This window comes from Rhinoraja longicauda, chromosome 44, assembly GCF_053455715.1.
Source record: "Rhinoraja longicauda isolate Sanriku21f chromosome 44, sRhiLon1.1, whole genome shotgun sequence".
In the NCBI taxonomy this organism is placed as follows: Eukaryota; Metazoa; Chordata; class Chondrichthyes; order Rajiformes; family Arhynchobatidae; genus Rhinoraja; species Rhinoraja longicauda.
In genome coordinates this window covers 2,727,866-2,753,804 of record NC_135996.1, presented here as the reverse complement: position 1 = coordinate 2,753,804, position 25,939 = coordinate 2,727,866, and the positions used below count along the sequence as shown (strand labels likewise).

At 57.2% G+C, this 25,939-nt stretch overlaps 2 protein-coding genes across 3 annotated transcripts in view; one reads left to right on the top strand and one right to left on the bottom strand.

Moving 5' to 3' along the window:
• gpatch4 (G patch domain containing 4) overlaps positions 1 to 19,954 on the top strand; it is a 24,342-nt gene extending 4,388 nt beyond the window's left edge. The window contains exons 2-8 of the mRNA XM_078431904.1: positions 872 to 945; positions 5,047 to 5,139; positions 6,935 to 7,057; positions 10,078 to 10,187; positions 14,708 to 14,758; positions 17,320 to 17,498; positions 19,893 to 19,954. Of these exons, the coding sequence (XP_078288030.1) occupies positions 872 to 945; positions 5,047 to 5,139; positions 6,935 to 7,057; positions 10,078 to 10,187; positions 14,708 to 14,758; positions 17,320 to 17,498; positions 19,893 to 19,954 (692 nt within the window). The remainder of the gene's footprint in view (positions 1 to 871; positions 946 to 5,046; positions 5,140 to 6,934; positions 7,058 to 10,077; positions 10,188 to 14,707; positions 14,759 to 17,319; positions 17,499 to 19,892) is intronic.
• LOC144612364 (NAD(P)H-hydrate epimerase-like) overlaps positions 19,855 to 25,939 on the bottom strand; it is a 22,383-nt gene continuing 16,298 nt past the window's right edge. For both annotated transcript variants that reach the window (XM_078431940.1, XM_078431941.1), the window contains one exon: positions 19,855 to 21,590. In XM_078431940.1, the coding sequence (XP_078288066.1) occupies positions 21,388 to 21,590 (203 nt within the window). In that variant the 3' untranslated portion in view covers positions 19,855 to 21,387. The remainder of the gene's footprint in view (positions 21,591 to 25,939) is intronic.

Here is a 25,939-nt window from a genome sequence, read left to right as displayed (position 1 = left end):
CCTTGTATCGTCTGCCTGATGGTAGAAGTTCGAACAGACTGTTGCAGGGGTGTGAGGAGTCTTTGTGGATGCTGGTGGCTTTTCTGAGGCATTGTGTGTTGTAGATGCCCTCCAAGGCTGGTAGCTGTGTTCCGATGGTCCTCTGAGCTCTATGGACTACCCGCTGAAGAGCTCTCCTCTCTGCCTCTGTACAGCTGAGGTACCACACAGGGATGCCATGTGTTAGGATGCTCTCTATGGTGCAGCGGTAGAATGTCGTTAGCAGCTGTTGGGGTAGACCAGACTTCTTCAGCGTTCTCAGGTAGAACAGTCGTTGCTGTGCCTTCTTGACCAGCGCAGCAGTGTTATTGGACCATGTTAGGTCCTCCGAAATGTGAGTGCCCAGAAACTTGAAGCTGGACACTCTCTCGACACTGTCCCCATTGATAAAGATCGGGGCGTATTCCCCGTTGTGTGACCTACGGAAGTTGATGATCAGCTCCTTGGTCTTGGTATTTAGGGACAATTTGTTTTAGAATTAAAGATACAGCGCGGAAACAGGCCCTTCGGCCCACCGGGTCCGCGCCGCCCAGCGATCCCCGCACACTAACACTATCCTACACACACACTAGGGACAATTTTTTTAACATTTGCCCAGCCAATTAACCTACATACCTGTACGTCTTTGGAGTGTGGGAGGAAACCGAAGATCTCGGAGAAAACCCACGCAGGTCACGGGGAGAACGTACAAACTCCGTACAGACGGCGCCCGTAGTCAGGATCGAACCTGAGTCTCCGGCGCTGCATTCGCTGTAAGGCGGCAACTCTACCGCTGCGCCACCATACCGCCCTGAACTGCAATGATATTGACTGCTGTGGTGTCTCTCTGCAGGGAAGGGGCTCGGGAGGCATGAAGATGGCATCACAGAGCCCATCACAGTGAAGGTGAAGTGTGACAAGGCAGGGGTAAGAGCTGCTCGAGTCTCTTCGCGTCTGAACGTAACGGTGGTGCAGCGGGGAGAGCTGCTGCCTCACAGCGTCAGAGACCCGGGTTCCATCCTGAACCTCGGCTGCTGTCTGCAGCATTGGCTTCACCGACTCTCACATTGCACTGCGCGTTTGTGGGCACTGGGCCTGTACTCGCTGGAGTTTAGAAGGATGAGGGGGGACCTCATTGAAACGTACAGAACAGTGAAAGGTGAAGGAAGGAACTGCAGATGCTGGTTTACACGAAGATAGACACCAAATGCTGGAGTAACTCAGCGGGTCAGGCAGCATCTCTGCAGAGAAGGAATGGTTGACATTTCACTGAGTGCTGGAGTAACTCAGCGGGTCAGGCAGCATCTCTGCAGAGAAGGAATGGTTGACATTTCGGGTCGAGACCCTTCTTCAGACTGATGAGTGGAACCGTGAATAGTGAAAGGCCTGTAATGTTGAGGCTGTACAAGGCGCTGGTCAGGCCGCATTTGGAGCACTGTGAGCAGTTTTGGGCTCCATATCTGAGGAAGGATGTGCTGGCTCTGGAGAGGGTCCAGAGGAGGTTTACAAGAACCATCCCAGGAATGAGTGGGTTAACGTACGATGAGCGTTTGTGGGCACTGGGCCTGTACTCGCTGGAGTTTAGAAGGATGAGGGGGGGACCTGATTGAAACGTACAGAACAGTGAGCGGCCTGGATAGAGTGGATGTGGAGAGGATGTTTCCACTAGTGGGAGAGTCTAGGACCAGAGGGCACAGCCTCAGAATTAAAGGACGTTCCTTTAGGAAGGAGATGGGGAGGAATTTCTTTAGTCAGAGGGTGGTGAATCTGTGGGATTCTTTGCCACAGACGGCTGTGGAGGCCACAAGTCAGTGGATATATTTATGGATAGATTGTTGATCAGTGCGGGTGTCAGGGGTTGTGGGGAGAAGGCAGGAGAATGGGGTTAGGAGGGAGAGATAGATCGGCCACGATTGAATGGAGGAGTGGACTCGATGGGCCGAATGGCCTAATTCTCCTAATCCTACAACTTGTGAACTTATGAGTAGTTTGATTGATTGATTGTTGGTGTGCGTGCGATTGGAGTATTGGGCCGGGATGCGATCGATTGATCGCTGTGTCTCATTGAATTGGTAGATTGGGGAACTCTGCCGGGAGATTCATTGATCGTCGTGTGATTGGTAGATTGGGGCTGCGAGTGAGAGATCGATTGATCCTTGTCGTGTGGCACTGGCTGATGTGTGGCGTGAGCGGGTCAAGAGACAATAGGTGCAGGAGGAGGCCATTCGGCCCTTCGAGCCTGTACGCACCCCCATTCAATGTGATCATGGCTGATCATTCTCAATCAGTACCCCGTTCCTGCCTTCTCCCCCATACCCCCTGACTCCGCTATCATTAAGATCTCTATCTAGCTCTCTCTTGAAAGCATCCAGATAATTGGCCTCCACTGCCTTCTGAGGCAGAGAATTCCACAGACTAACAACTCTCTGAGTGAAAAAGTTTTTCCTCATCTCCGTTCTAAATGGCCGACCCCTTATTCTTAAACTGTGGCCCCTGGTTCTGGACTCCCCCAACATTGGGAACATGTGTCCTGCCTCTAACGTGTCTAATCCCTTAATAATCTTATATGTTTCAATAAGATCCCCTCTCATCCTTCTAAATTCCAGTGTATACAAGCCTAGTCGCTCCAGTCTTTCAACATATGACAGTCCCGCCATTCCGGGAATTAACCTAGTAAACCTACGCTGCACGCCCTCAATAGCAAGAATGTCCTTCCTCAAATTAGGAGACCAAAACTGCACACAGTACTCCAGGTGCGGTCTCACTAGGGCCCTGTACAACTGCAGAAGGACCTCTTTGCTCCTATACTCAACTCCTCTTGTCATGAAGGCCAACGTTGTGATGTTAGCTTTCGTTGTGATTGGTTGACTGAAGCGTCGTGTCGAGAGATCGATCGATTCTTGTCTCGTTTGGTTGGTGCTTGGGCCATTGAGTGGGGATCAATTGGTCGTTGTGCCACATCTGATTGATGGATCGGGCCGGTGTGATTGGAAGGATAATCTCTCCAGAGATGCTGCCCGACCCGCTGAGTTACTCCAGCACTTTGTGTCTGCCTAGTGCGATTGGTTAATTGGGGCATTGAGTCAGGAGATCGATCCGTCTTTGCCGCGTGTGATGGGCTTAGTTTAGTTTAGAGATACAGCGCGGAAACAGGCCCTTTCGGCCCACCGGGTCCGCGCCGCCCAGCGATCCCCGCACACTAACACTATCCTACACACACTAGGGACAATTTTTTACATTTATACCAGGCCAATTAGCCTACAAATCCGCACGTCTTTGGAGTGTGGGAGGAAACCGAAGATCTCGGGGAAAATCCATGCAGGTCACAGGGAGAACGTACAAACTCCGTACCGCTGTGTTAGTGGGGTTAGTGGGACTGGGACACTGTGTTAGTGGGGCTGGGACACTGTTAGTGGGGTTAGTGGGGCTGGGACACTGTGTTAGTGGGGCTGGGACACTGTGTTAGTGGGGTTGGGACACTGTGTTAGTGGGGCTGGGACCACTGTTAGTGGGGCTGGGACACTGTGTTAGTGGGGCTGGGACACTGTGTTACTGGGGCTGGGACCACTGTTAGTGGGGCTGGGACACTGTGTTAGTGGGGTTGGGACACTGTGTTAGTGGGGCTGGGACACTGTGTTACTGGGGCTGGGACCACTGTTAGTGGGGCTGGGACACTGTGTTAGTGGGGTTGGGACACTGTGTTAGTGGGGCTGGGACACTTAGTGGGGCTGGGACACTGTGTTAGTGGGGCTGGGACACTGTGTTAGTGGGGCTGGGACACTTAGTGGGGCTGGGACACTGTGTTAGTGGGGCTGGGACACTGTTAGTGGGGTTAGTGGGGCTGGGACAGTGTTAGTGGGGCTGGGACCACTGTTAGTGGGGCTGGGACACTGTGTTACTGGGGTTAGTGGGGCTGGGACACTGTGTTAGTGGGGCTGGGACACTGTGTTAGTGGGGTTGGGACACTGTGTTAGTGGGGCTGGGACACTGTGTTAGTGGGGCTGGGACACTGTGTTACTGGGGTTAGTGGGGCTGGGACACTGTGTTAGTGGGGCTGGGACACTGTGTTAGTGGGGTTAGTGGGGCTGGGACACTGTTAGTGGGGCTGGGACACTGTGTTAGTGGGGCTGGGACACTGTGTTAGTGGGGCTGGGACACTGTGTTAGTGGGGCTGGGACACTGTGTTAGTGGGGCTGGGACACTGTTAGTGGGGCTGGGACACTGTGTTAGTGGGGCTGGGACCAGTGTTAGTGGGGCTGGGACCAGTGTTAGTGGGGCTGGGACAGTGTTAGTGGGGCTGGGACACTGTGTTAGTGGGGCTGGGACAGTGTTAGTGGGGCTGGGACCAGTGTTAGTGGGGCTGGGACACTGTGTTAGTGGGGCTGGGACAGTGTTAGTGGGGCTGGGACCAGTGTTAGTGGGGCTGGGACACTGTGTTAGTGGGGCTGGGACACTGTGTTAGTGGGGCTGGGACACTGTGTTAGTGGGGCTGGGACACTGTTAGTGGGGCTGGGACACTGTGTTAGTGGGGTTAGTGGGGCTGGGACAGTGTTAGTGGGGCTGGGACCAGTGTTAGTGGGGCTGGGACCAGTGTTAGTGGGGCTGGGACACTGTGTTAGTGGGGCTGGGACACTGTGTTGGTGGGGCTGGGACACTGTTAGTGGGGCTGGGACACTGTGTTAGTGGGGTTGGGACACTGTGTTAGTGGGGCTGGGACCACTGTTAGTGGGGCTGGTGGGGTTGGGACACTGTGTTAGTGGGGCTGGGACCACTGTTAGTGGGGCTGGTGGGGTTGGGACACTGTGTTAGTGGGGCTGGGACCACTGTTAGTGGGACTGGGACACTGTGTTAGTGGGGCTGGGACACTGTGTTAGTGGGGCTGGGACACTGTTAGTGGGGCTGGGACCACTGTTAGTGGGGCTGGTGGGGCTGGGACACTGTGTTAGTGGGGCTGGGACACTGTGTTAGTGGGGGCGTTGTCTATAATGCTTGGCCGTTTTCAATGACTGTGTGTTATCCACTCGCCAGATTGGCCATCACCTGGGCGAGCAATTCTCCTTCCACTGGTGGGACCACGTCTTCAACCAAGCTGCTGCAAATGTCCTCGTGGGAACCGCCGAGGTGACCGCACCGTCCGTCCCCCCTTCCTGTCTCCCCCCTCCCCCCCACAAGGTCCCCACTCCCCCGAACACCGGCTCCCACCCACTCTCCATGCAGGCCACGTTTGCAGCATCGCCTGCAGTTCTGGCGCCCCCATTACAGGAAGGGTGTGGGGGCTTTGGAGAGGGGGCAGAGGGGGTTCACCAGAACGCTGCCTGGATTAGAGGGTTCCAGCTACAGGGAGAGGGGGCAGAGGGAAGGGATGACAAGAGGGGAGGGGGAAGAGGGAAGAGGAGAGGAGAGGAGGGGCGGAGCGAAGAAGAGGGGAGAAAAGGAGAGGAGAGGGGAGGAGAGGACAGGAGGCGAGGAAAGGAGAGGAGAAGGGAGTGGAGAAGAGAGGAGGTGAGGAGGAGAAGGGAGGGGAGAGGAGAGAAGAAGAGGGGAGAAGAGGAGAGGGGAGGGGATGACAGGAGGGGAGAAGGGAAGAGGAGAGGAGAGGAGAGGACAGGAGGAGAGGAGAGGAGATTTATTAGAATGCTGCCTGGATTAGAGGGTTTCAGCTAGAGGAGGTTTACCAGAATGCTGCCTGGATTAGAGGTTATTAGCTAGAGTGAGAGGGTGGAGAGAGTGTAGGAGATTTACCAGAAGGCTGCCTGGATTAGAGTGTTCCAGTTACAGGGAGAGGGTGGAGAGGAGGTTCACCAGAACGCTGCCTGTTTCCGTGTTCCTCCAGTTGGCGTGTGGTCACACTCCAGCAAATGGAGGAGGCCCATGACCAATAGGTCACTGTGGGAATGGGAAGGGGAGAGAGCAGCATCTGAATGGACCGCTTCTGCCCTCCCTCTGTTACCAGCAGTCCTGTAGTGTGGAGACCACAACCATGCAGGCTGCTCCAAGTGCGGTCTTAGATCCCGTGTTGCGGTCTTAGATCCCGCGTTGCGGTCTTAGATCCCGCGTTGCGGTCTAAGTGTGGTCTTAGATCCCATGTTGCCGTCTAAGTGTGGTCTTAGATCCCGTGTTGCGGTCTTAGATCCCGTGTTGCGGTCTTAGATCCCGCGTTGCGGTCTTAGATCCCACGTTGCGGTCTAAGTGTGGTCTTAGATCCCATGTTGCCGTCTAAGTGTGGTCTTAGATCCCGTGTTGCGGTCTTAGATCCCGTGTTGCGGTCTAAGTGTGGTCTTAGATCCCGCATTCGAACGTGCTGCCCCTCAGCAGAACGTGCGACGTTTCGGGTCGGGACATATAAGATTATTAAGGGGTTGGACACGTTAGAGGCAGGAAACATGTTCCCAATGTTGGGGGAGTCCAGAACAAGGGGCCACAGTTTAAGAATAAGGGGTAGGCCATTTAGAACGGAGATGAGGAAGAACTTTTTCAGTCAGAGGGTGGTGAAGGTGTGGAATTCTCTGCCTCAGAAGGCAGTGGAGGCCAGTTCGTTGGATGCTTTCAAGAGAGAGCTGGATAGAGCTCTTAAGGATAGCGGAGTGAGAGGGTATGGGGAGAAGGCAGGAACGGGGTACTGATTGAGAGTGATCAGCCATGATCGCATTGAATGGCGGTGCTGGCTCGAAGGGCTGAATAGCCTCCTCCTGCAGCTATTGTCTATTGTCTATTGACCCTTTCTTCAGACCTCTCCAGAGGGAGACTGACACACAGGGAGATAACGCAGCAGCATCTCCGGAGAGAAGGAGCGGGTGACGTTTTGGGTCGGGACCCATCTTCAGACAGTGTTGGTCGGGGGAGGGGAGCACGGATCTGTGTAACACGGCTCGGTACCGCGGTGCCCTCACCGCTGTGCGTGTGTGTGTCCACCCAGCAGGGCGTGAGGCCGCAGGAAGCCGGCTCGCACACGGAACAGCAGGAGGACGGTCCCATCACCAACAGGAAGCCGCGGAAAGCCCAGCAGTGCCGGGACCTGTTGTACGGGCGCTTCATCAAGGTACGGTTCCACCGCCGGCTGTTTGGCAGAGGCTGCTCCAGCCCCTCTCTAACCCCGATAAAACCACCAGAACACGCTTTAAACCCACCCCAATGGAAGCCCCCCCCCCCAACTGAACTTAAGAATAAGTGGTCGGCCATTTTGGACTGAGATGACCAAAAACCTTTCTTACCCAGAGAGTTGTGAATCTGTGGAACTCTCTGCCACAGAGGGCAGTGGAGGCCGATTCTCTGGATGCTTTCATAGAAACATAGGAAATAGGTGCTTGAGGAGGCCATTCGGCTCTTCAAGCCAGCACCGCCATTCACTGTGATCACGGCTGATCGTCCACAATCAGTAACCCGTGCCTGCCTTCTCCCCATATCCCTTGATTCTTAGATCCCGTGATGTGGTCTAAGTGCGGTCGTAGATCCCGTGTTGCGGTCTAAGTGCAGTCTTAGATCCCGTGTTGCGGTCTTAAGAGCGGTCTTAGATCCCGAGAGAGAGAGAGAGAGTTAGATTTAGCTCTTAAGGCTAACGGAATCAAGGGATATGGGGAGAAGGCAGGAACGAGGTACTGATTGTGGATGATCAGCCGTGATCACGTTGAATGGTGGTGCTGGCTCGAAGGACCGAATGGCCTCCTCCTGCACCTATGTTGCTCCTAGACCGGGTGAGGTGGCCGATCTTGACCTCATCGGGACTTCCATGGCCGATCGGGGGGTCAAATTTACCCCCCAGCATCACATTGTAGATACCTTAGCCAGAGGACGTTGAATCTCAAGTCAAGTCAAGTTTATTTGTCACATACATATACAAGATGTGCAGTGAAATGAAAGTGGCAATGCCTGTGGATTGTGCTAAAACTACAAAACGGAATAGAGAAAAAAATGTTTAACACAAAAAATAAATTAATACAGTAAATTAAATGAGTCCCTGGAGTTATAAAAGTTGACAGTCCTGATGGCCTGTGGGAAGAAACTCTGTCTCATCCTCTCCGTTTTCACAGCGTGACAGCGGAGGCGTTTGCCTGACCGTAGCAGCTGGAACAGTCCGTTGCTGGGGTGGCAGGGGTCCCCCATAATGTTGCTTGCTCTGGATCTGCACCTCCTGATGTATAGGTCCTGCAGGGGGACGAGTGTAGTTCCCATGGTGCGTTATGCCGAACGCACTACTCTCTGCAGGGCCATCCTGTCCTGGGCAGAGCTGTTCCCAAACCAGACTGTAATGTTGTCGGACAGGATGCTCTCTCCAGCCCCAGAGTAGAAGCAATGAAGGACCCTCAGAGACACTCTGAATTTCCTCAGCTGTCTGAGGTGGTAAAGGCGCTGCTTTGCCTTACCCACCAGTGCAGCAATGTGCGTTGCCCATGTCAGATCCTCTGTGATGTGGACTCCCAAGTATTTAAAGCTGCTCACCCTATCCACAGTAGACCCATTTATCTCCAGTGGCGTGAACGTCCTTGGATGTTGAGCCCTTCTAAAGTCCACAATCAGCTCCTTCGTTTTTGTGACGTTCGAGAGAATTCTGTGGGATTCTTTGCCACAGACGGCTGTGGAGGTCACAAGTCAGTGGGTATTTTTAAAGCAAGATTCTTGATTAGTACGGGTGTCAGGGGTTATGGGGAGAAGGCAGGAGAATGGGGATAGGAGGGAGAGATAGACCAGCTGTGATTGAATGGCAGAGTGGACTCGATGGGCCGAATGGCCTAATTTTGTTCCAATCACTTATGACCGTATGAGACCAGCGCAATTACAGATAGGGTGAACAGTGCAACGATCGTAGTGTAAGAGTCGACTTCCCCGATTCAGAGTTGCCACGTTTCTGGCACCCGCAACGCTTCAAAGTTCTTAACAGTGCGGGTTGTATCTTGGCCTTAAAGGCCGGTTGTCATGGCGACACCCATCCTCTCCTCCATCCGCCGCCATCTTGAAACCGGCCCTTTGTCCGTCCCCGACTCCCTCCCCCCCATCCTCCCTGCTTGTTTGGTTTAGAGATACAGCGCGGAAACAGGCCCTTCGGCCCACCGAGTCCGTCCATGCCGACCAGCGATGGCCCGTTCACACACTAGTTTAGTTTAGAGATACTGCACAGAAACAGGCCCTTCGGCCCACCGCATCCACTCCGACCAGCGATGGCCCTTTCACACACTAGTTTAGTTTAGAGATACTGCACAGAAACAGGCCCTTCGGCCCATCGGGCGGGCGAGCAGGCCTGCTAGTGGGGTACAGCAGCCGCTCGCCGGCTTCATCCCTCAAGGTATATTCTTGTTCGGGTCCTAGCCCCTGGCATGAAGATTGATTTCTGCCCCTTCGCTCTGTAATCCCTCTCTCTACCAATGGGCTGCCAGGTGTCCCATCTCACGGGCGGCACGGTAGTGCAGCAGGTAGAGCTGCTGCCTCACAGCGCCAGAGACCCGGGTTCCATCCTAACTACGGGCGCTGTCTGTACAGAGTTTGTACGTTTGTTCTCCCCGTGACCCGCGTGGGTTCTCTCCGGGTGCTCCGGTTTCCTCCCACACTCCACAGACGTGCAGGTTTGTAGGTTAATTGGCTTCACTAGTTCTATGTTATTCCCCTTTCTCGGCCACTTCCTAGGCACTAAGGGGAATATAATAAGGCCAATTATTAAGCACGGAGGAGAATATAACAAGGCCAATTAACCTTCAACTAAGGTGGCACGGTGGCGCAGCGGTAGAGTTGCTGCCTCACAGCGCCAGAGACCCGGGTTCCATCCTGGCCTCGGGTGCTGTCTGTACGGAGTTTGTACGTTTGTTCTCCCCGTGACCTGCGTGGGTTCTCTCCGGGTGCTCTGGTTTCTTCACACACTCCATAGACATACAGGTCTGTAGGGTAATTTGCTTTGGCAGATTGTGAATTGTCCCCAGTGTGTGTGTGGGATAGTGTTAGTGTGCGGGGATCGCTGGTCGGTGAGGTGAGGGGCCTGTTTCCGCGCTGTATGTCTGAACTCTCCCCCACCCCACCCCCGCTCCCCGGCCCGGCCCGGCCCGGCCTTGCTCACCTCGTCATTGTCTTCCCCAGTCGGCCACACTGACACCGGGCACAGAGGGAGAGGTGTCAGCGCCATCTGACAGCCCGGACACCAGCGACAGCGACGAAGACGAGAAGCTCGACCTCTCGTCCGCCACCAGGTACCACCTCCGCTGCCACCGCGGTCACGGTGGCGCGGCGGTAGAGCTGCCGCCTTACAGCGAATGCAACGCCGGAGACCCGGGTTCCATTACGACTACGGGCGCCGTTTGTACGTTCTCCCCGTGACCTGCGTGGGTTTTCTCCGAGATCTTCGGTTTCCTCCCACACTCCAAAGACGTGCGGGTTAGACAACAGACAATGGGCGCAGGAGGAGGCCATTCGGCCCTTCGAGCCTGTACGCACCGCCATTCAATGTGATCATGGCTGATCATTCTCAATCAGTACCCCGTTCCTGCCTTCTCCCCATACCCCCTGACTCCGCTATCCTTAAGAGCTCTATCCAGCTCTCTCTTGAATGCATTCAGAGAATTGGCCTCCACTGCCTTCTGAGGCAGAGAATTCCACAGATTCACAACTCTCTGACTGAAAAAAGTTTCTCCTCACCTCCGTTCTAAATGGCCGACCCCTTATTCTTAAACTGTGGCCCCTGGTTCTGGACTCCCCCAACATTGGGAACATGTTTCCTGCCTCTAACGTGTCCAACCCCTTAATAATCTTATACGTTTCGATAAGATCCCCTCTCATCCTTCTAAATTCCAGTGTATACAAGCCTAGTCGCTCCAGTCTTTCAACATATGACAGTCCCGCCATTCCGGGACTGTAGGTTAATTGGCTTGGTGTACGTGTAAATTGTCCCTAGTCTGTGTAGGATAGTGTTAGTGTGCGGGGATCGCTGTTCGGCGTGGACTCGGTGGGCCGAAGGGCCTGTTTCTGCGCTGTACCCAAATTCAGTTTAGTTTATTGTCAGTGAAAAGCTTTTTGTCGCTGCGTGCTAACCAGTCAGCGGAAAGACAATGCACGATTACAATCGAGCCATTCACAGTGTACAGGTACATTTTTAGTTTGGAGACACAGTGCGGAAACAGGCCATTCGGCCCACCGAGCCCATGCCGACCAGCGATCCCCGCCCACTAACACTATCCCACACACACACACACAAGGGACAGTTTTACATTTACACCCAGCCAATTAACCTACAAACCTGTACGTCTTTGGAGTGTGGGTGGAAACCGAAGATCTCGGAGGAAACCCACGCAGGTCACGGGGAGAACGCACAAACTCCATCGGGAGTAGTCGGGATGGAACCCGGGTCTCCGGCGCTGTAAGGCAGCAGCTCTACCTGCTGTGCCACCATGTTGTCAAGCTGGAAAGGGGGCAGAGAAGATTTGCAAGGATGTTGCGAGGGCCTGAGCTCTAGGCAGGGACTGGGCAGGCTGTAACTCTATCCGTTGGAGCACAGGAGGATGAGGGGTGATCTTAGAGTCGGAAACTGGCCCCTCGGCCTAACTTGCCCAATGTGTCCCATCTGCACGAGTCCATCCTGGCTGGGTTTGGTCGCTATCCCTCCAAACCTGTCCTATCCATGTACCTGTCTGTTTCTGAAACGTTGCCTCAACTACCTCCTCCAGCAGCTCGTTCCACACACCCACCACCCGTTTGTGTGAAAAGGTTACCCCTCGGATTCCTATTAAATGTTTACTCCTTCACCTTAAACCTATGTCCTCTGGTCCTCGATTCCCCTACTCTGGGCAAGAGACTCTGTGCGTCTACCCGATCTATTCCTCTCATGATTTTGTACACCTCCATATGATCGCCCCTCATCCTCCTGCGCTCCAAGGAATAGAGTCCGAACCTGCTCAACCTCTCCCTGTAGCTCACACCCTCCAGTCCTGGCAACATCTTTGTAAATCTACTCTGCGCCCTTTCCAGCTTGACGATGTCTTTCCTTTAACACGGTGCCCAAAAGCAAACACAATACTCTAAGTGGGGCCTCACCAACGTCTAGAGGGTGGATTCTTATAAGTACCTGTTTGTCCACCTCAACAATAAACTGGACTGGACTAAACACTGATGCACTATACAGGAAGGGCCAGAGCAGACTTGATCTGCTGAGGAGACTCGGGTCGTTTGGAGTGCAGGGGGCACACCTAAGGACCTTCTACAGCACGGTGGTTGCATCGGCCATCTTCTATGGAGTGGTCTGCTGGAGCAGCAGCATCTCAGCGGTGGAAGGGAAGAGACTCGACAAGCTGGTCAGGAAGGCCGGCTCTGCCCTGGGTTGCCCCCTCGACTCAGTGCAGGTGGTGGGAGAGAGGAGGATGATGGTGTGGCAAATTGGATTAGTAAATATGCAGATGATACTAAGATAGGTGGAGTAGTTGATAGTGAGGTAGATTTTCAAAGTCTACAGAGAGACTTGGGCCTTTTGGAAGGGTGGGCTGAAAGATGGCAGATGGAGTTTAATGCTGATAAGTGTGAGGTGCTGCATTTTGGTAGGACAAATCAAAATAGGACGTACAGGGTAAATGGTAGGGAATTGAGGAATGCAGTGGAACAGAGGGATCTGGGAATAACTGTGCATTGTTCCCTGAAGGTGGAATCTCATGTGGATAGGGTGGTGAAGAAGGCGTTTGGTATGCTTGCCTTTATAAATCAGAGCATCGAGTATAGAAGTTGGGATGTAATGTTGAAATTGTACAGGGCATTGGTGAGGCCGAATCTGGAGTATGGTGTGCAGTTCTGGTCGCCAAATTATAGGAAGGATGTCGACAAAATGGAGAGGGTACAGAGGAGATTTACTAGAATGTTGCCTGGGTTTCAGCACTTAAGCTACAGAGAGAGGTTGAACAGGTTGGGTCTTTATTCTTTGGAGCGTAGAAGGTTGAGGGGGGACTTGATAGAGGTTTTTAAAATTTTGAGAGGGACGGACAGAGTTGACGTGGGTAGGCTTTTCCCTTTGAGAGTGGGGAAGATTCCAACAAGGGGACATAGCTTCAGAATTGAGGGACAAAGGTTTAGGGGTAACATGAGGGGGAACTTCTTTACTCAGAGGGTTGTGGCTGTATGGAATGGGCTTCCGGTGGAAGTGGTGGAGGCTGGCTCGATTTTATTATTTAAGAGTAAATTGGATAGGTATATGGATAGGAGGGGATTGGAGGGTTATGGTCTGAGTGCAGGTAGATGAGACTAGGTCAGGGAGAATGGTCGGCGTGGACTGGTAGGGCCGGACAGGCCTGTTTCCATGCTGTAGTTGTTATATGTTATATGTTATATGATGATGGTAAAGCTAACATCGCTGCTGGACAACGTCTCCCACCCCATGCAGAACACTGTCACTGCACTGAGTAGCTCCTTCAGTGACAGACTCCTTCACCCCAAGTGCGTGAAGGAGAGATATAGGAGGTCCTTCCTTCCCGCTGCTGTGAGACTGCACAACCAGCACTGCTCCCAGCAGACCAGTCAACAGTGACAGCTAACAACACACAGGAAACTGATGACAATTTATGTATCTTTTATTTATTTATAATGAATGATCACTTGCTGTGCACTTTGCTGCTGTAACTCTGTAAATTTCCCCGGTGCGGGGCGGATAAAGGAATATATTATAACTAACATGACCTCCCGCTTCTACAGTAAAATACTGTGCTGGGGTTGAAGACTAGTTGTATGGTCGTTGTGTGTGGCCACATCTGTACACGGGTTTGGAACCATCGGGGGCAGTTCAGACCAGGTGGTCCTTTCTACCATCTACTCTAGTCCCACCTACCCACGTTTGGCCCATGTCCAGAACTGAACACAATACTCTCAATGCGGCCTCACCAACGCCTTGTACAACTGCAACGTGACCTCCCAACTCCTATACTCAATACTCTCACTGACGAAGGCCAAAGAGCCCTGAGCGATTTGGACCACCGTGTCTACCTGTGACGCCACCTTCAAGGAACCGTGTGATTATGCACAATAGACAACAGGTGTGGGAGGAGGCCATTCGGCCCTTCGAGCCAGCATCGCCATTCACTCTAATCATGGCTGATCATCCACAATCAGTTCCTGCATTCTCCCCGTACCCCCTATCTTTGAGTTCTCGCTGGAATTTAGAAGATTGAGGGGAGATCTTATAGAAACTTACAAAATTCTTAAGGGGTTGGGCAGGCTGGATGCAGGAAGATTGTTCCCGATGTTGGGGAAGTCCAGAACAAGGGGTCACAGTTTAAGGATAAGGGGGAAGTCTTTTAGGACCGAGATGAGAAAGTTTTTTTTCACACAGAGAGTGGTGAATCTGTGGAATTCTCTGCCACAGAAGGTAGTTGAGGCCAGTTCATTGGCTATATTTAAGAGGGAGTTAGATGTGGCCTTTGTGGCTAAAGGGATCAGGGGGTATGGAGAGAAGGCAGGTACGGGATACTGAGTTGGATGATCAGCCATGATCATATTGAATGGAGGTGCGTACAGGCTCGAAGGGCTGAATGGCCTACTCCTGCACCTATTTTCTATGTTTCTATCTAACTGTCTCTTGAAAGACAGACTGTTCAGCATAGGAGAGGGGGAGGTTGGAGGGGCGGGTGAAAATATGACAGGGTTGAGGTCAGATACTGGATCTGAGGAGCTCAGAGTGCAGGGGGGGTTATAGTTTATAGTTTTGCACTGACTGATCCTCTGTGTGTTTTGTTGTGAGTAGGCTGACTGATGAGGAGCTGGTCCGTGTGTGTGGAGGTCGTACCGGCCACAGGTGAGTATCCGCCCCGCTCTTCAGTCTCTTTACTTTTCCTTAGAGACACAGCATGGAAACAGGCCCTTCAGCCCCCCCCCCCCCCCCCCCCCCCCCCGAGACCATCGATCGGCGCTCACACACTACTAGGTCCACCTTACCCCACTTTCCCATCCACTCCCCGCACACTAGCGGCCGATCTACCTGTATTGTGACACATTCCTCCCGTCACCACCATTAACATTTTCTGTGATTTGTGCCACAGTCGACCTTCTGTCGGTTTGGACCAGACGGGATAGCCTTCGTTGCCCTCGCGCATCGATGAGCCTTGGGCGCCCAACACCCTGCCTGTCGCCGGTTTGTGGTTTGTCCCTCCTCGGACCACTGTCGGTCGGTCGGTCGGTACTCACCACTGCTGACCGGGAGCACCCCACAAGCCTTGCCGTTTCAGAGATGCTCTGACCCAGTCGTCTGGCCATGACAATTTGGCCCTTGTCAAAGTCGCTCAGGTCTTTACTCCTGCCCATTTCTCCTGCATCCAACACGTCAACTTCAAGAACTGACTGTTCACTTGCTGCCTAATATATCCCACCCCTTGACAGGTGCCATTGTAACAAGATAATCAATGTTATTCACGTTGCCTGTCAGTGGTCATAATGTTTTGGCTGATCGGTGTATGAGCATTTGGGTAGACAGGGACTGTCAGCATGGTTTTGTACCGGGGAGCTCGGAAATGACCTAAAAGGTTGATGCGGATAGAGCTGTAGACGTTGTATACATGGATTTCAGCAAGGCATTTATCAAGGTTCCACATGGAAGGCTGCTCTGGAAGGTTAGATCACACAGGATCCAAGGAGAGCTGGCTGACTGGATGGAGAATTGGCTTCATGGATGGAAGCAGAGGGTGATGAGGGAAGTGTATTAAAAAGGAACTGCAGTTGCTGGGTTATACCAAAGATAAACACAAAGTGCTGGAGTAACTCAGTGGGTCAGGCAACCTTTCTGCAGAAAATGGATAGGTGACGTTTCAGGTTAAGACCCATCTTCACAATTCGCAAGGTTGTTTTTCGGAGTGGAGTGGACTAGTTGTGAGCCTCAGTGAAACAGTGCTGGGCCCATCGACATCAACGATCTCAATGAGGCGTGATTAGTAAGATTGCAGATGACAAAACAATGTGTGGCATCATAGATGGCGAAGATGGTTATCAATAATTACAGCAGGATCTTGATCGGTTGGGCAGGGGGGCTGAGAAATGGTTGTTGGAATTTAATACAGAGAAATACGAGATGTGTCGTCAAACTAGGACAGAACCTACACAAGGCTCTGGAGAGTGTTGTAGAGCAGAGGGATCTAGGAGCGCAGGTACACAGTTCCCTGAAAGTGGCGTCACGGATGGAAAGGGAGTGTTGTAGAGCAGAGGGATCTAGGAGCGCAGGTACACAGTTCCCTGAAAGTGGCGTCACAGGTAGACAGGGAGTGTTGTGGAGCAGATGGATCTAGGAGCGCAGGTACATTGTTCCCTGAAAGTGGCGTCACAGGTAGACAGGGAGTGTTGTAGAGCAGAGGGATCTAGGAGCGCAGGTACACTGTTCCTGAATGTGGTGTCACAGGTAAACAGGGAGTGTTGTAGAGCAGAGGGATCTAGGAGCGCAGGTACATAGTTCCCTGAAAGTGGCGTCACAGGTAGACAGGGAGTGTTGTGGAGCAGAGGGATCTAGGAGCGCAGGTACACAGTTCCTGAATGTGGTGTCACGAGTGGTCTAGAAAGCTTTTGGCACGTTGACTTTCATCAGTCAGAGTATTGAGTGTAGAAGTTGGGAGGTCATGTTACAGTTGTGCAAGACGTTGGTGAGGCCACACTTGGGGGGGGGGGGTTGTGTTAATTTGCTCACCTTGCTGTAGGAAAGATGCCACTAAGTATTTTTCACACAGAGGGTGGTGGGTGTACGGAACGAGCTGCCGGAGGGGGTGGTTGAGGCTGGTACTACCCCAATATTTAAAACACATTTGGACAGGTACATGGAGAGGTCAGGTCTAGAGGGGAACTGGCCAAACGCAGGGAGCTGGGACTAGTGTAGATGGGGCATGTTGGTCGGTGTGGGACTAGTGTAGATGGGGCATGTTGGTCGGTGTGGGCAGGTGGGACTAGTGTAGATGGGGCATGTTGGTCGGTGTGGGCAGGTGGGACTAGTGTAGATGGGGCATGTTGGTCGGTGTGGGCAGGTGGGACTAGTGTAGATGGGGCATGTTGGCCGGCGTGGGCATGTTGGGCCGAAGGGCCTGTTTCCATGCTGTATGACGCTATAAACAGGAGGAACCCTATGCTGTCACAGGGAGAACATGCAAACTCCACACAGACAGCATCCGACTGTGACACTACCCGTTGCGCCACCGTGCTGCCACCCCCACCCTCATCTCTCTCCCGTCCCCCAGGGGTGCCCGGCACAGGGTGACCCCCCACCCTGATCCACCCCCACCCTCACCCTCGTCTCTCTGCCCTCCCCCAGGGGTACCCGGCACAGGGTGACCCCCCACCCTGATCCACCCCCACCCTCACCCTCGTCTCTCTGCCCTCCCCCAGGGGTGCCCGGCACGGCGTGACTATGAACGCCAAGCTGTTGCGGTTGGAGGCGCAGGAGCGGGCGTTCCTGGCAAAGTGCGGGCAGCAGCCGGCTGCCGGCGGCGGAGACGACATCCAGACGCAAACCGGGACGGAGAGGAGGAGGAGGAAGAAGAAGAAGAGGTGGCAGAGCAGCCCTGGTGGGGGTGGCGGGGCGGAGGAGGGAGAAGAGGAGGAGGGGAGGCCCCAGGGAGAGGTGACCGCGTGTGGGAGGAGGGAGCGTCGCAAGAGGAGGAAACGCCGGGGGAGAGAAGAGGAGGTGGAGGGGGAGGGAGAGGGAGAGGAGGTGGAGGGGGAAGATCAACAGGGAGAGATGACCGCGGTCGAGAGGAGAAAACGTAGAATGAGAAAAGAGGTGGAGGAGGGAGAGGTGGAGGAGGGAGAGGAGGGGGAAGATCAACAGGGAGAGACCGCGGGCGGGAGGAGGAAGCGCAGTAGAAGGAAGGGCCGCGGAGAGGATGAGGGAGAGGTGACCACGGGCGGGAGGAGGGAGCGCCGTGCGATGGAGGAGGAGGTGGAGGGGGGAGAGGGGGGAGAGCGAGGGATGGCCGTGGGCAAGAGGACGAGGGAGCGCCGCAGGGAGGGGGAGAGAGAGCCGCTGGGAATGATCACCACAGAGGGAGAGGTTGGTGCTGGCGGGAGGAGGAAGAAGAGCCGCAGGAGGAAGGCTGAACGGAGAGTGGGCGCAGAGTGAGATGGGGGGCATCCCATCTCCCCAGCCCCACCCCGTCTCCCCACCCCATCTCCCCAGCCCCACCCCATCTCCCCATCCCATCTCCCCAGCCCCACCCCATCTCCCCAGCACCACCCCATCTCCCCAGCCCCACCCCATCTCCCCAGCCCCACCCCATCTCCCCATCCCATCTCCCCAGCCCCACCCCATCTCCCCATCCCATCTCCCCAGCCCCACCCCATCTCCCCAGCCCCACCCCATCTCCCCAGCCCATCCCATCTCCCCAGCCCACCCCATCTCCCCAGCCCACCCCATCTCCCCAGCACCACCCCATCTCCCCAGCCCCACCCCATCTCCCCAGCCCCACCCCATCTCCCCAGCCCCACCCCATCTCCCCAGCACCACCCCATCTCCCCAGCCCCACCCCATCTCCCCATCTCCCCAGCACCACCCCATCTCCCCAGCCCCACCCCATCTCCCCAGCACCACCCCATCTCCCCAGCCCCACCCCATCTCCCCATCCCATCTCCCCAGCCCCACCCCATCTCCCCAGCCCCACCCCATCTCCCCAGCCCCACCCCATCTCCCCAGCCCCACCCCATCTCCCCATCCCATCTCCCCAGCCCCACCCCATCTCCCCATCCCATCTCCCCAGCCCCACCCCATCTCCCCAGCCCCACCCCATCTCCCCAGCCCATCCCATCTCCCCAGCACCACCCCATCTCCCCAGCCCACCCCATCTCCCCAGCCCACCCCATCTCCCCAGCACCACCCCATCTCCCCAGCCCCACCCCATCTCCCCAGCCCATCCCATCTCCCCAGCCCATCCCATCTCCCCAGCCCCACCCCATCTCCCCAGCACCACCCCATCTCCCCAGCCCACCCCATCTCCCCAGCACCACCCCATCTCCCCAGCCCATCCCATCTCCCCAGCACCACCCCATCTCCCCAGCCCCACCCCATCTCCCCAGCACCACCCCATCTCCCCAGCCCACCCCATCTCCCCAGCCCACCCCATCTCCCCAGCACCACCCCATCTCCCCAGCCCATCCCATCTCCCCAGCACCACCCCATCTCCCCAGCCCCACCCCATCTCCCCAGCCCCACCCCATCTCCCCAGCACCACCCCATCTCCCCAGCCCACCCCATCTCCCCAGCACCACCCCATCTCCCCAGCCCATCCCATCTCCCCAGCACCACCCCATCTCCCCAGCACCACCCCCATCTCCCCAGCCCACCCGTGAGGGAGGATTAGAGGTCGGCCTGCCCTTTGATGCGGTCAGCGATGGAGATTGGGGAAGGGGGCATAGTCACGCCCTCGGGAGCGGGCAGCTCAGTGCCCTCGACGCCCCCCCATCCACCCCATGCATCGATGGGTCGTGGGAGGGAACCGGAGTGTCGCTGCCTCACAGCGCCAGGGACCCAGGTTCCATCCTGACTACGGGTGCTGTCTGTAAATGGTCGGCACGGACTCGGTGGGCCGAAGGGCCTGTCTCCAGGCCGTGCCCCTCTATCAGTCAGACACTTCAGAGATACAGCGCGGAAACAGGCCCTTCGGCCCACCGGGTCCACGCTGACCAGCCGTGATCACCCGCACAACAACACTATTGTACACACACCAAGGACAATTTACAATCTTTACCAAAGCCAATTAACCTCTTTAGAGTGTGGGAGGAAACCGGGGGAAAACCCACAGGGAGAACGTACAAACTCCGTGTACAGACAGCACCCGTGGTCGGGATGGAACCGGGAACTCTGGCGATGTAAGACACTGCTGCACCACCCTGAGCTGAGAGGCAAGGCTGGGAGTATGGAATTAAACAAGTCAACAAAACATCTACTCATTGGTTTTATTGTGCAGCTGAAAGTTCAGATTCGTGCGTGAAAGGGAAGCGTTTCTCATTCAGGCCCCCAGCACTGTAACATCCCTGCGCAGTCGGGACAACGTTTACTCTCGGCGTAGATGCCAACACTTATCAACATGTAGAAATGGAACCGCAGGTGCTGCTTCACCAAAAAGACACAAAGTCCTGGAGTGACTCAGTGGGTCAGGCAGCATCTCTGGAGATAAAGGATAGGTGACGTTTGGGGTCAGGACTCTTCTTCAGACTGGTCTTAGTTTACTTTAGAGATACAGGCCCTTCAGCGCACTGAGTCGGTACTGACCAGCGATCCCCACACACTGACACTATCCTACACACACGAGAGACAATTTACAATTTTACCAAAGCCAATTAACCTACAAATCTGTTATGTCTGGAGTGTGGCGGTAAGCTGGAGCACCCGGAGATACCCACGCGGTCACGGGGAGCACGTACAAACTCCGTACAGACAGCACCCGTGGACGGGATGGAACGCGGGTCTCCGGCGCTGTCAGGCAGCAGCTCCACCGCTGCACCACTTTCATGTCTAGATGCTGACTCCCAGTCTGAAGAAGGGGCCCGACCTGAAACGTCACCCGTCCATGTTCTCCACAGATGCTGCCTGACCCGCTGAGTTACTCCAGCACTCTGTGTGTGTCTGCGATGGTGGCCCAGTCCTGGGTGCGGGGGGGGGGGAATGGTTCTGTGGGGCGTCCTGACCTGGGAGACGGGGGACCCTGGTAGAGGGGCGGCTGCAGAGCAGTGGGGGGGGGGGTTTACAATGGGCTGGCACGGGAGCAGTGGGCTGAAGGGGAAACAGGTGGGGGGGGGGGACCGCCACAGGGCTGGAGGACTTACTGCAGCGGGAGTGAACGTGAACACCCCCTACAGGGCTGGAGGACTCACAGCAGTGGGAGTGAACACCCCCTACAGCGCTGGAGGACTCACAGCAGTGGGAGTGACCACCCCCTGCAGGACTGGAGGACTAGTTGCACTGGGAATAAACAGCGCCTCCACAGGCCAGGATGTCTGATAGCAAGGGAGGGGTGAGCAGCACCCCCTGCAGGCCAGAGCACGGGGAGAGGGTAGTGCTCCCCACAGGGCTGGAGGACTCACTGCATCCAGAGGGTGTTGCCCAGCCTTACGGCCCCCCGCAGGCCAAGAGTAGTCACAGCGGTTGGGGGTGCATCGCTGGAGGAGTCACTGCAGCGGGAGGGAGCCTGGCCGAGCACCGGTGACCCCCGCAGGCCGGGAGGCATCACCACAGTAGGGACAAACGGCGCCCCCTGCAGGCCAGGAGGTCTCACATCACCAGGAGAGTCCCCCCCCCCCACAGTGGGAGTGAGCGCCCCTACAGCGCTGGAGGCCTCAGCACAGTGGGAGTGAGCATCCCCTACAGGGCTGGAGGCCCCAGCTCAGTGAGAGTGAGCGCCCCCTACAGGCCTGGAGGCCTCAGCACAGTGGGAGTGAGCGCCCCCAACAGAGCTGGAGGCCTCACAGCAGCTGGCGCACACACTCAGTGCCGGGGTAGGGAGGCAGGTTGAGGCGATACTTGCGGTCGAGTGCCGGCGGCACGAAGCGGCCGCCCAGGAAGTGGTAGCGGCCGGCGAAGTGTGCCGCGGCCTTCTTGGGGGCGGTGAGGGAGATGAGCAGGTCTGGCTGCAGGCCCTTCGGGTTCCCCAGCTCCACGTCCCAGCCTGCCGACACAGAGAGAGAGGGGGAGGGTGTCAGAGAGACGTAGACCCCCTCCCCACCAAAACACCCCTCACCCACATCCCTCAATCCCCTCCCCCACATGCCTCTCCCTCAATCCCCTCCCCCTCAATCCCCTCCCCCACATGCCTCCCCCTCAATCCCCTCCCCCACATGCCTCCCCCTCAATCCCCTCCCCCACATCCCTCCCCCTCGATCCCCTCCCCCACATGCCTCCCCCTCAATCCCCTCCCCCACAATCCCCTCCCCCGCATCCCTCCCCCACAATCCCCTCCCCGCATCCCTCCCCCTCAATCCCCTCCCTCACATGCCCCCCTCACATGCCTCTCCCTCAATCCCCTCCCCCTCAATCCCCTCCCCCACATGCCTCCCGCTCAATCCCCTCCCCTCACATGCCTCTCCCTCAATCCCCTCCCCCTCAATCCCCTCCCCCCACATGCCTCCCCCTCAATCCCCTCCCCCACATGCCTCCCCCTCAATCCCCTCCCCCACATGCCTCCCCCTCAATCCCCTCCCCCCACATGCCTCTCCCTCAATCCCCTCCCCGCACATGCCTCCCCTCAATCCCCTCCCCCACATGCCTCCCCCCACATGCCTCCCCCTCAATCCCCTCCCCCCACATGCCTCCCCCTCAATCCCCTCCCCCCACATGCCTCCCCCTCAATCCCCTCCCCCCACAATCCCCTTCCCCCACATGCCTCCCCCTCAATCCCCTCCCCCACAATCCCCTCCCCTCACAATCCCCTCCCCCCACATGCCTCCCCCTCAATCCCTCCCCCACATGCCTCCCCCACAATCCCCTCCCCCACAATCCCCTCCCCTCACAATCCCCTCCCCCACATGCCTCCCCCACAATCCCCTCCCCCCACAATCCTCTCCCCCCACATGCCTCCCCCTCAATCCCCTCCCCCACAATCCCCTCCCCTCACAATCCCCTCCCCCCACATGCCTCCCCCTCAATCCCTCCCCCACATGCCTCCCCCACAATCCCCTCCCCCACAATCCCCTCCCCTCACAATCCCCTCCCCCACATGCCTCCCCCACAATCCCCTCCCCCCACAATCCTCTCCCCCCACATGCCTCCCCCACAATCCTCTCCCCCCACAAGCCTCCCCCTCAATCCCCTCCCCCCACATGCCTCCCCCTCAATCCCCTCCCCCCACATGCCTCCCCCTCAATCCCTCCCCCACATGCCTCCCCCACAATCCTCTCCCCCCACAAGCCTCCCCCTCAATCCCCTCCCCCACATGCCTCCCCCCACAAGCCTCCCCCTCAATCCCCTCCCCCACATGCCTCCCCCCACATGCCTCCCCCTCAATCCCCTCCCCCCACATGCCCCCCCCCTCAATCCCCTCCCCCACATGCCACCCCCCTCAATCCCCTCCCCCCACATGCCCCCCCCCTCAATCCCCTCCCCCTCAATCCCCTCCCCCCACATGCCTCCCCCTCAATCCCCTCCCCCCACATGCCCCCCCCCCTCAATCCCCTCCCCCACAATCCCCTCCCCCCACAATCCCCTCCCCCACATGCCTCTCCCTCAATCCCCTCCCCCTCAATCCCCTCCCCCACATGCCTCTCCCTCAATCCCCTCCCCCTCAATCCCCTCCCCCACAATCCCCTCCCCCTCAATCCCCTCCGCTCACATGCCTCCCCCACAATCCCCTCACCCATAATCCCCTCCCCCGCATCCTTCCCCCTCACATGCCCCCCTCACATGCCTCTCCCTCAATCCCCTCCCCCTCAATCCCCTCCCCCACATGCCTCCCCCTCAATCCCCTCCCCTCACATGCCTCCCCCACATGCCTCTCCCTCAATCCCCTCCCCCTCAATCCCCTCCCCCCACATGCCTCCCCCTCAATCCCCTCCCCCACATGCCTCCCCCTCAATCCCCTCCCCCACATGCCTCTCCCTCAATCCCCTCCCCGCACATGCCTCCCCCTCAATCCCCTCCCCCACATGCCTCCCCCTCAATCCCCTCCCCCTCAATCCCCTCCCCCCACATGCCTCCCCCTCAATCCCCTCCCCCCACATGCCTCCCCCACAATCCCCTTCCCCCACATGCCTCCCCCTCAATCCCCTCCCCCACAATCCCCTCCCCCCACAATCCTCTCCCCCCACATGCCTCCCCCTCAATCCCCTCCCCCCACATGCCTCCCCCACAATCCCCTTCCCCCACATGCCTCCCCCTCAATCCCCTCCCCCTCAATCCCCTCCCCCACATGCCTCCCCCTCAATCCCCTCCCCCACAATCCCCTCCCCCCACAATCCTCCCCCTCAATCCCCTCCCCCACATGCTTCCCCCCACATGCCTCCCCCTCAATCCCCTCCCCCCACATGCCCCCCCCTCAATCCCCTCCCCCCACAAGCCCCCCCCCTCAATCCCCTCCCCCACATGCCTCCCCCCACATGCCTCCCCCTCAATCCCCTCCCCCCACATGCCCCACCCTCAATCCCCTCCCCCACATGCCTCCCCCTCAATCCCCTCCCCCACAATCCCCTCCCCCCACAATCCTCCCCCTCAATCCCCTCCCCCACATGCCTCCCCCCACATGCCTCCCCCTCAATCCCCTCCCCCTCAATCCCCTCCCCCACATGCCTCCCCCTCAATCCCCTCCCCCACAATCCCCTCCCCCCACAAGCCTCCCCCTCAATCCCCTCCCCCACATGCCTCCCCCTCAATCCCCTCCCCCCGCATGCCCCCCCCCCTCAATCCCCTCCCCCACATGCCTCCCCCTCAATCCCCTCCCCCACAATCCCCTCCCCCCACAAGCCTCCCCCCACAATCCCCTCCCCCACATGCCTCTCCCTCAATCCCCTCCCCCTCAATCCCCTCCCCCACATGCCTCTCCCTCAATCCCCTCCCCCTCAATCCCCTCCCCCACATGCCTCCCCCTCAATCCCCTCCCCTCACATGCCTCCCCACATGCCTCTCCCTCAATCCCCTCCCCCCACATGCCTCCCCCTCAATCCCCTCCCCCACATGCCTCCCCCTCAATCCCCTCCCCCCACATGCCTCTCCCTCAATCCCCTCCCCCACATGCCTCCCCCTCAATCCCCTCCCCCACAATCCCCTCCCCCCACATGCCTCCCCCTCAATCCCCTCCCCCCACATGCCTCCCCCTCAATCCCCTCCCCCCACATGCCTCCCCCCACATGCCTCCCCCTCAATCCCCTCCCCTCACAATCCCCTCCCCCCACATGCCTCCCCCTCAATCCCCTCCCCTCACAATCCCCTCCCCCACATGCGTCCCCCACAATCCCCTCCCCCCACAAGCCCCCCCTCAATCCCCTCCCCCTCAATCTCCTCCCCCACAATCCCCTCCCCCTACAATCCCCTCCCCCCACAAGCCTCCCCCTCAATCCCCTCCCCCCACATGCCTCCCCCTCAATCCCCTCCCCCCACATGCCCCCCCCCTCAATCCCCTCCTCCACATGCCTCCCCCTCAATCCCCTCCCCCCACAAGCCTCCCCCTCAATCCCCTCCCCCACAATCCCCTCCCCCCACATGCCTCCCCCTCAATCCCCTCCCCCCACATGCCTCCCCCTCAATCCCCTCCCCCACATGCCTCCCCCTCAATCCCCTCCCCCCACATCCCTCCCCCTCAATCCCCTCCTCCACATGCCCCCCCCTCAATCCCCTTCCCCACATGCCTCCCCCTCAATCCCCTCCCCCACATGCCTCCCCCTCAATCCCCTCCCCCACATGCCTCCCCCACATGCCTCCCCCTCAATCCCCTCCCCCACATGCCTCCCCCCACATACCTCCCCCTCAATCCCCTCCACCACATGCCTCCCCCTCAATCCCCTCCCCCACAATCCCCTCCCCCCACATCCCTTCCCCTCAATCCCCTCCCCCCACATGGCCTCCCCCTCAATCCCCTCCCCCCACATGGCCTCCCCCTCAATCCCCTCCCCCACAATCTCCTCCCCCACATGGCCTCCCCCTCAATCCCCTCCCCCCACATCCCACCCCCTCAATCCCCTCCCACAATGATAATAAAGCTAAACTTCTCGCTGGGGGGATACGGCCTCACCAATGTGTTGTACAACTGTAAAATAACACCCCAACATCTATCACAGTCTGAAGAAGGGTTTTGACCTGAAACATCACCTATCCATGTTCTCCACAGATGCTGCCTGACCCGCTGAGTTAGAGTCAGAGTGTCACAGCTTGGAAACAGGCCTTTCAGCCCAACTTGCCCACACCGACCAACATGCCCCATCTACACTAGTCCCACCCGCCCACACCGACCAACATGCCCCATCTACACTAGTCCCACCTGCCCGCGTTTGGCCCATATCCCTCCAAACCCGTCCTATCCATGAACCTCTC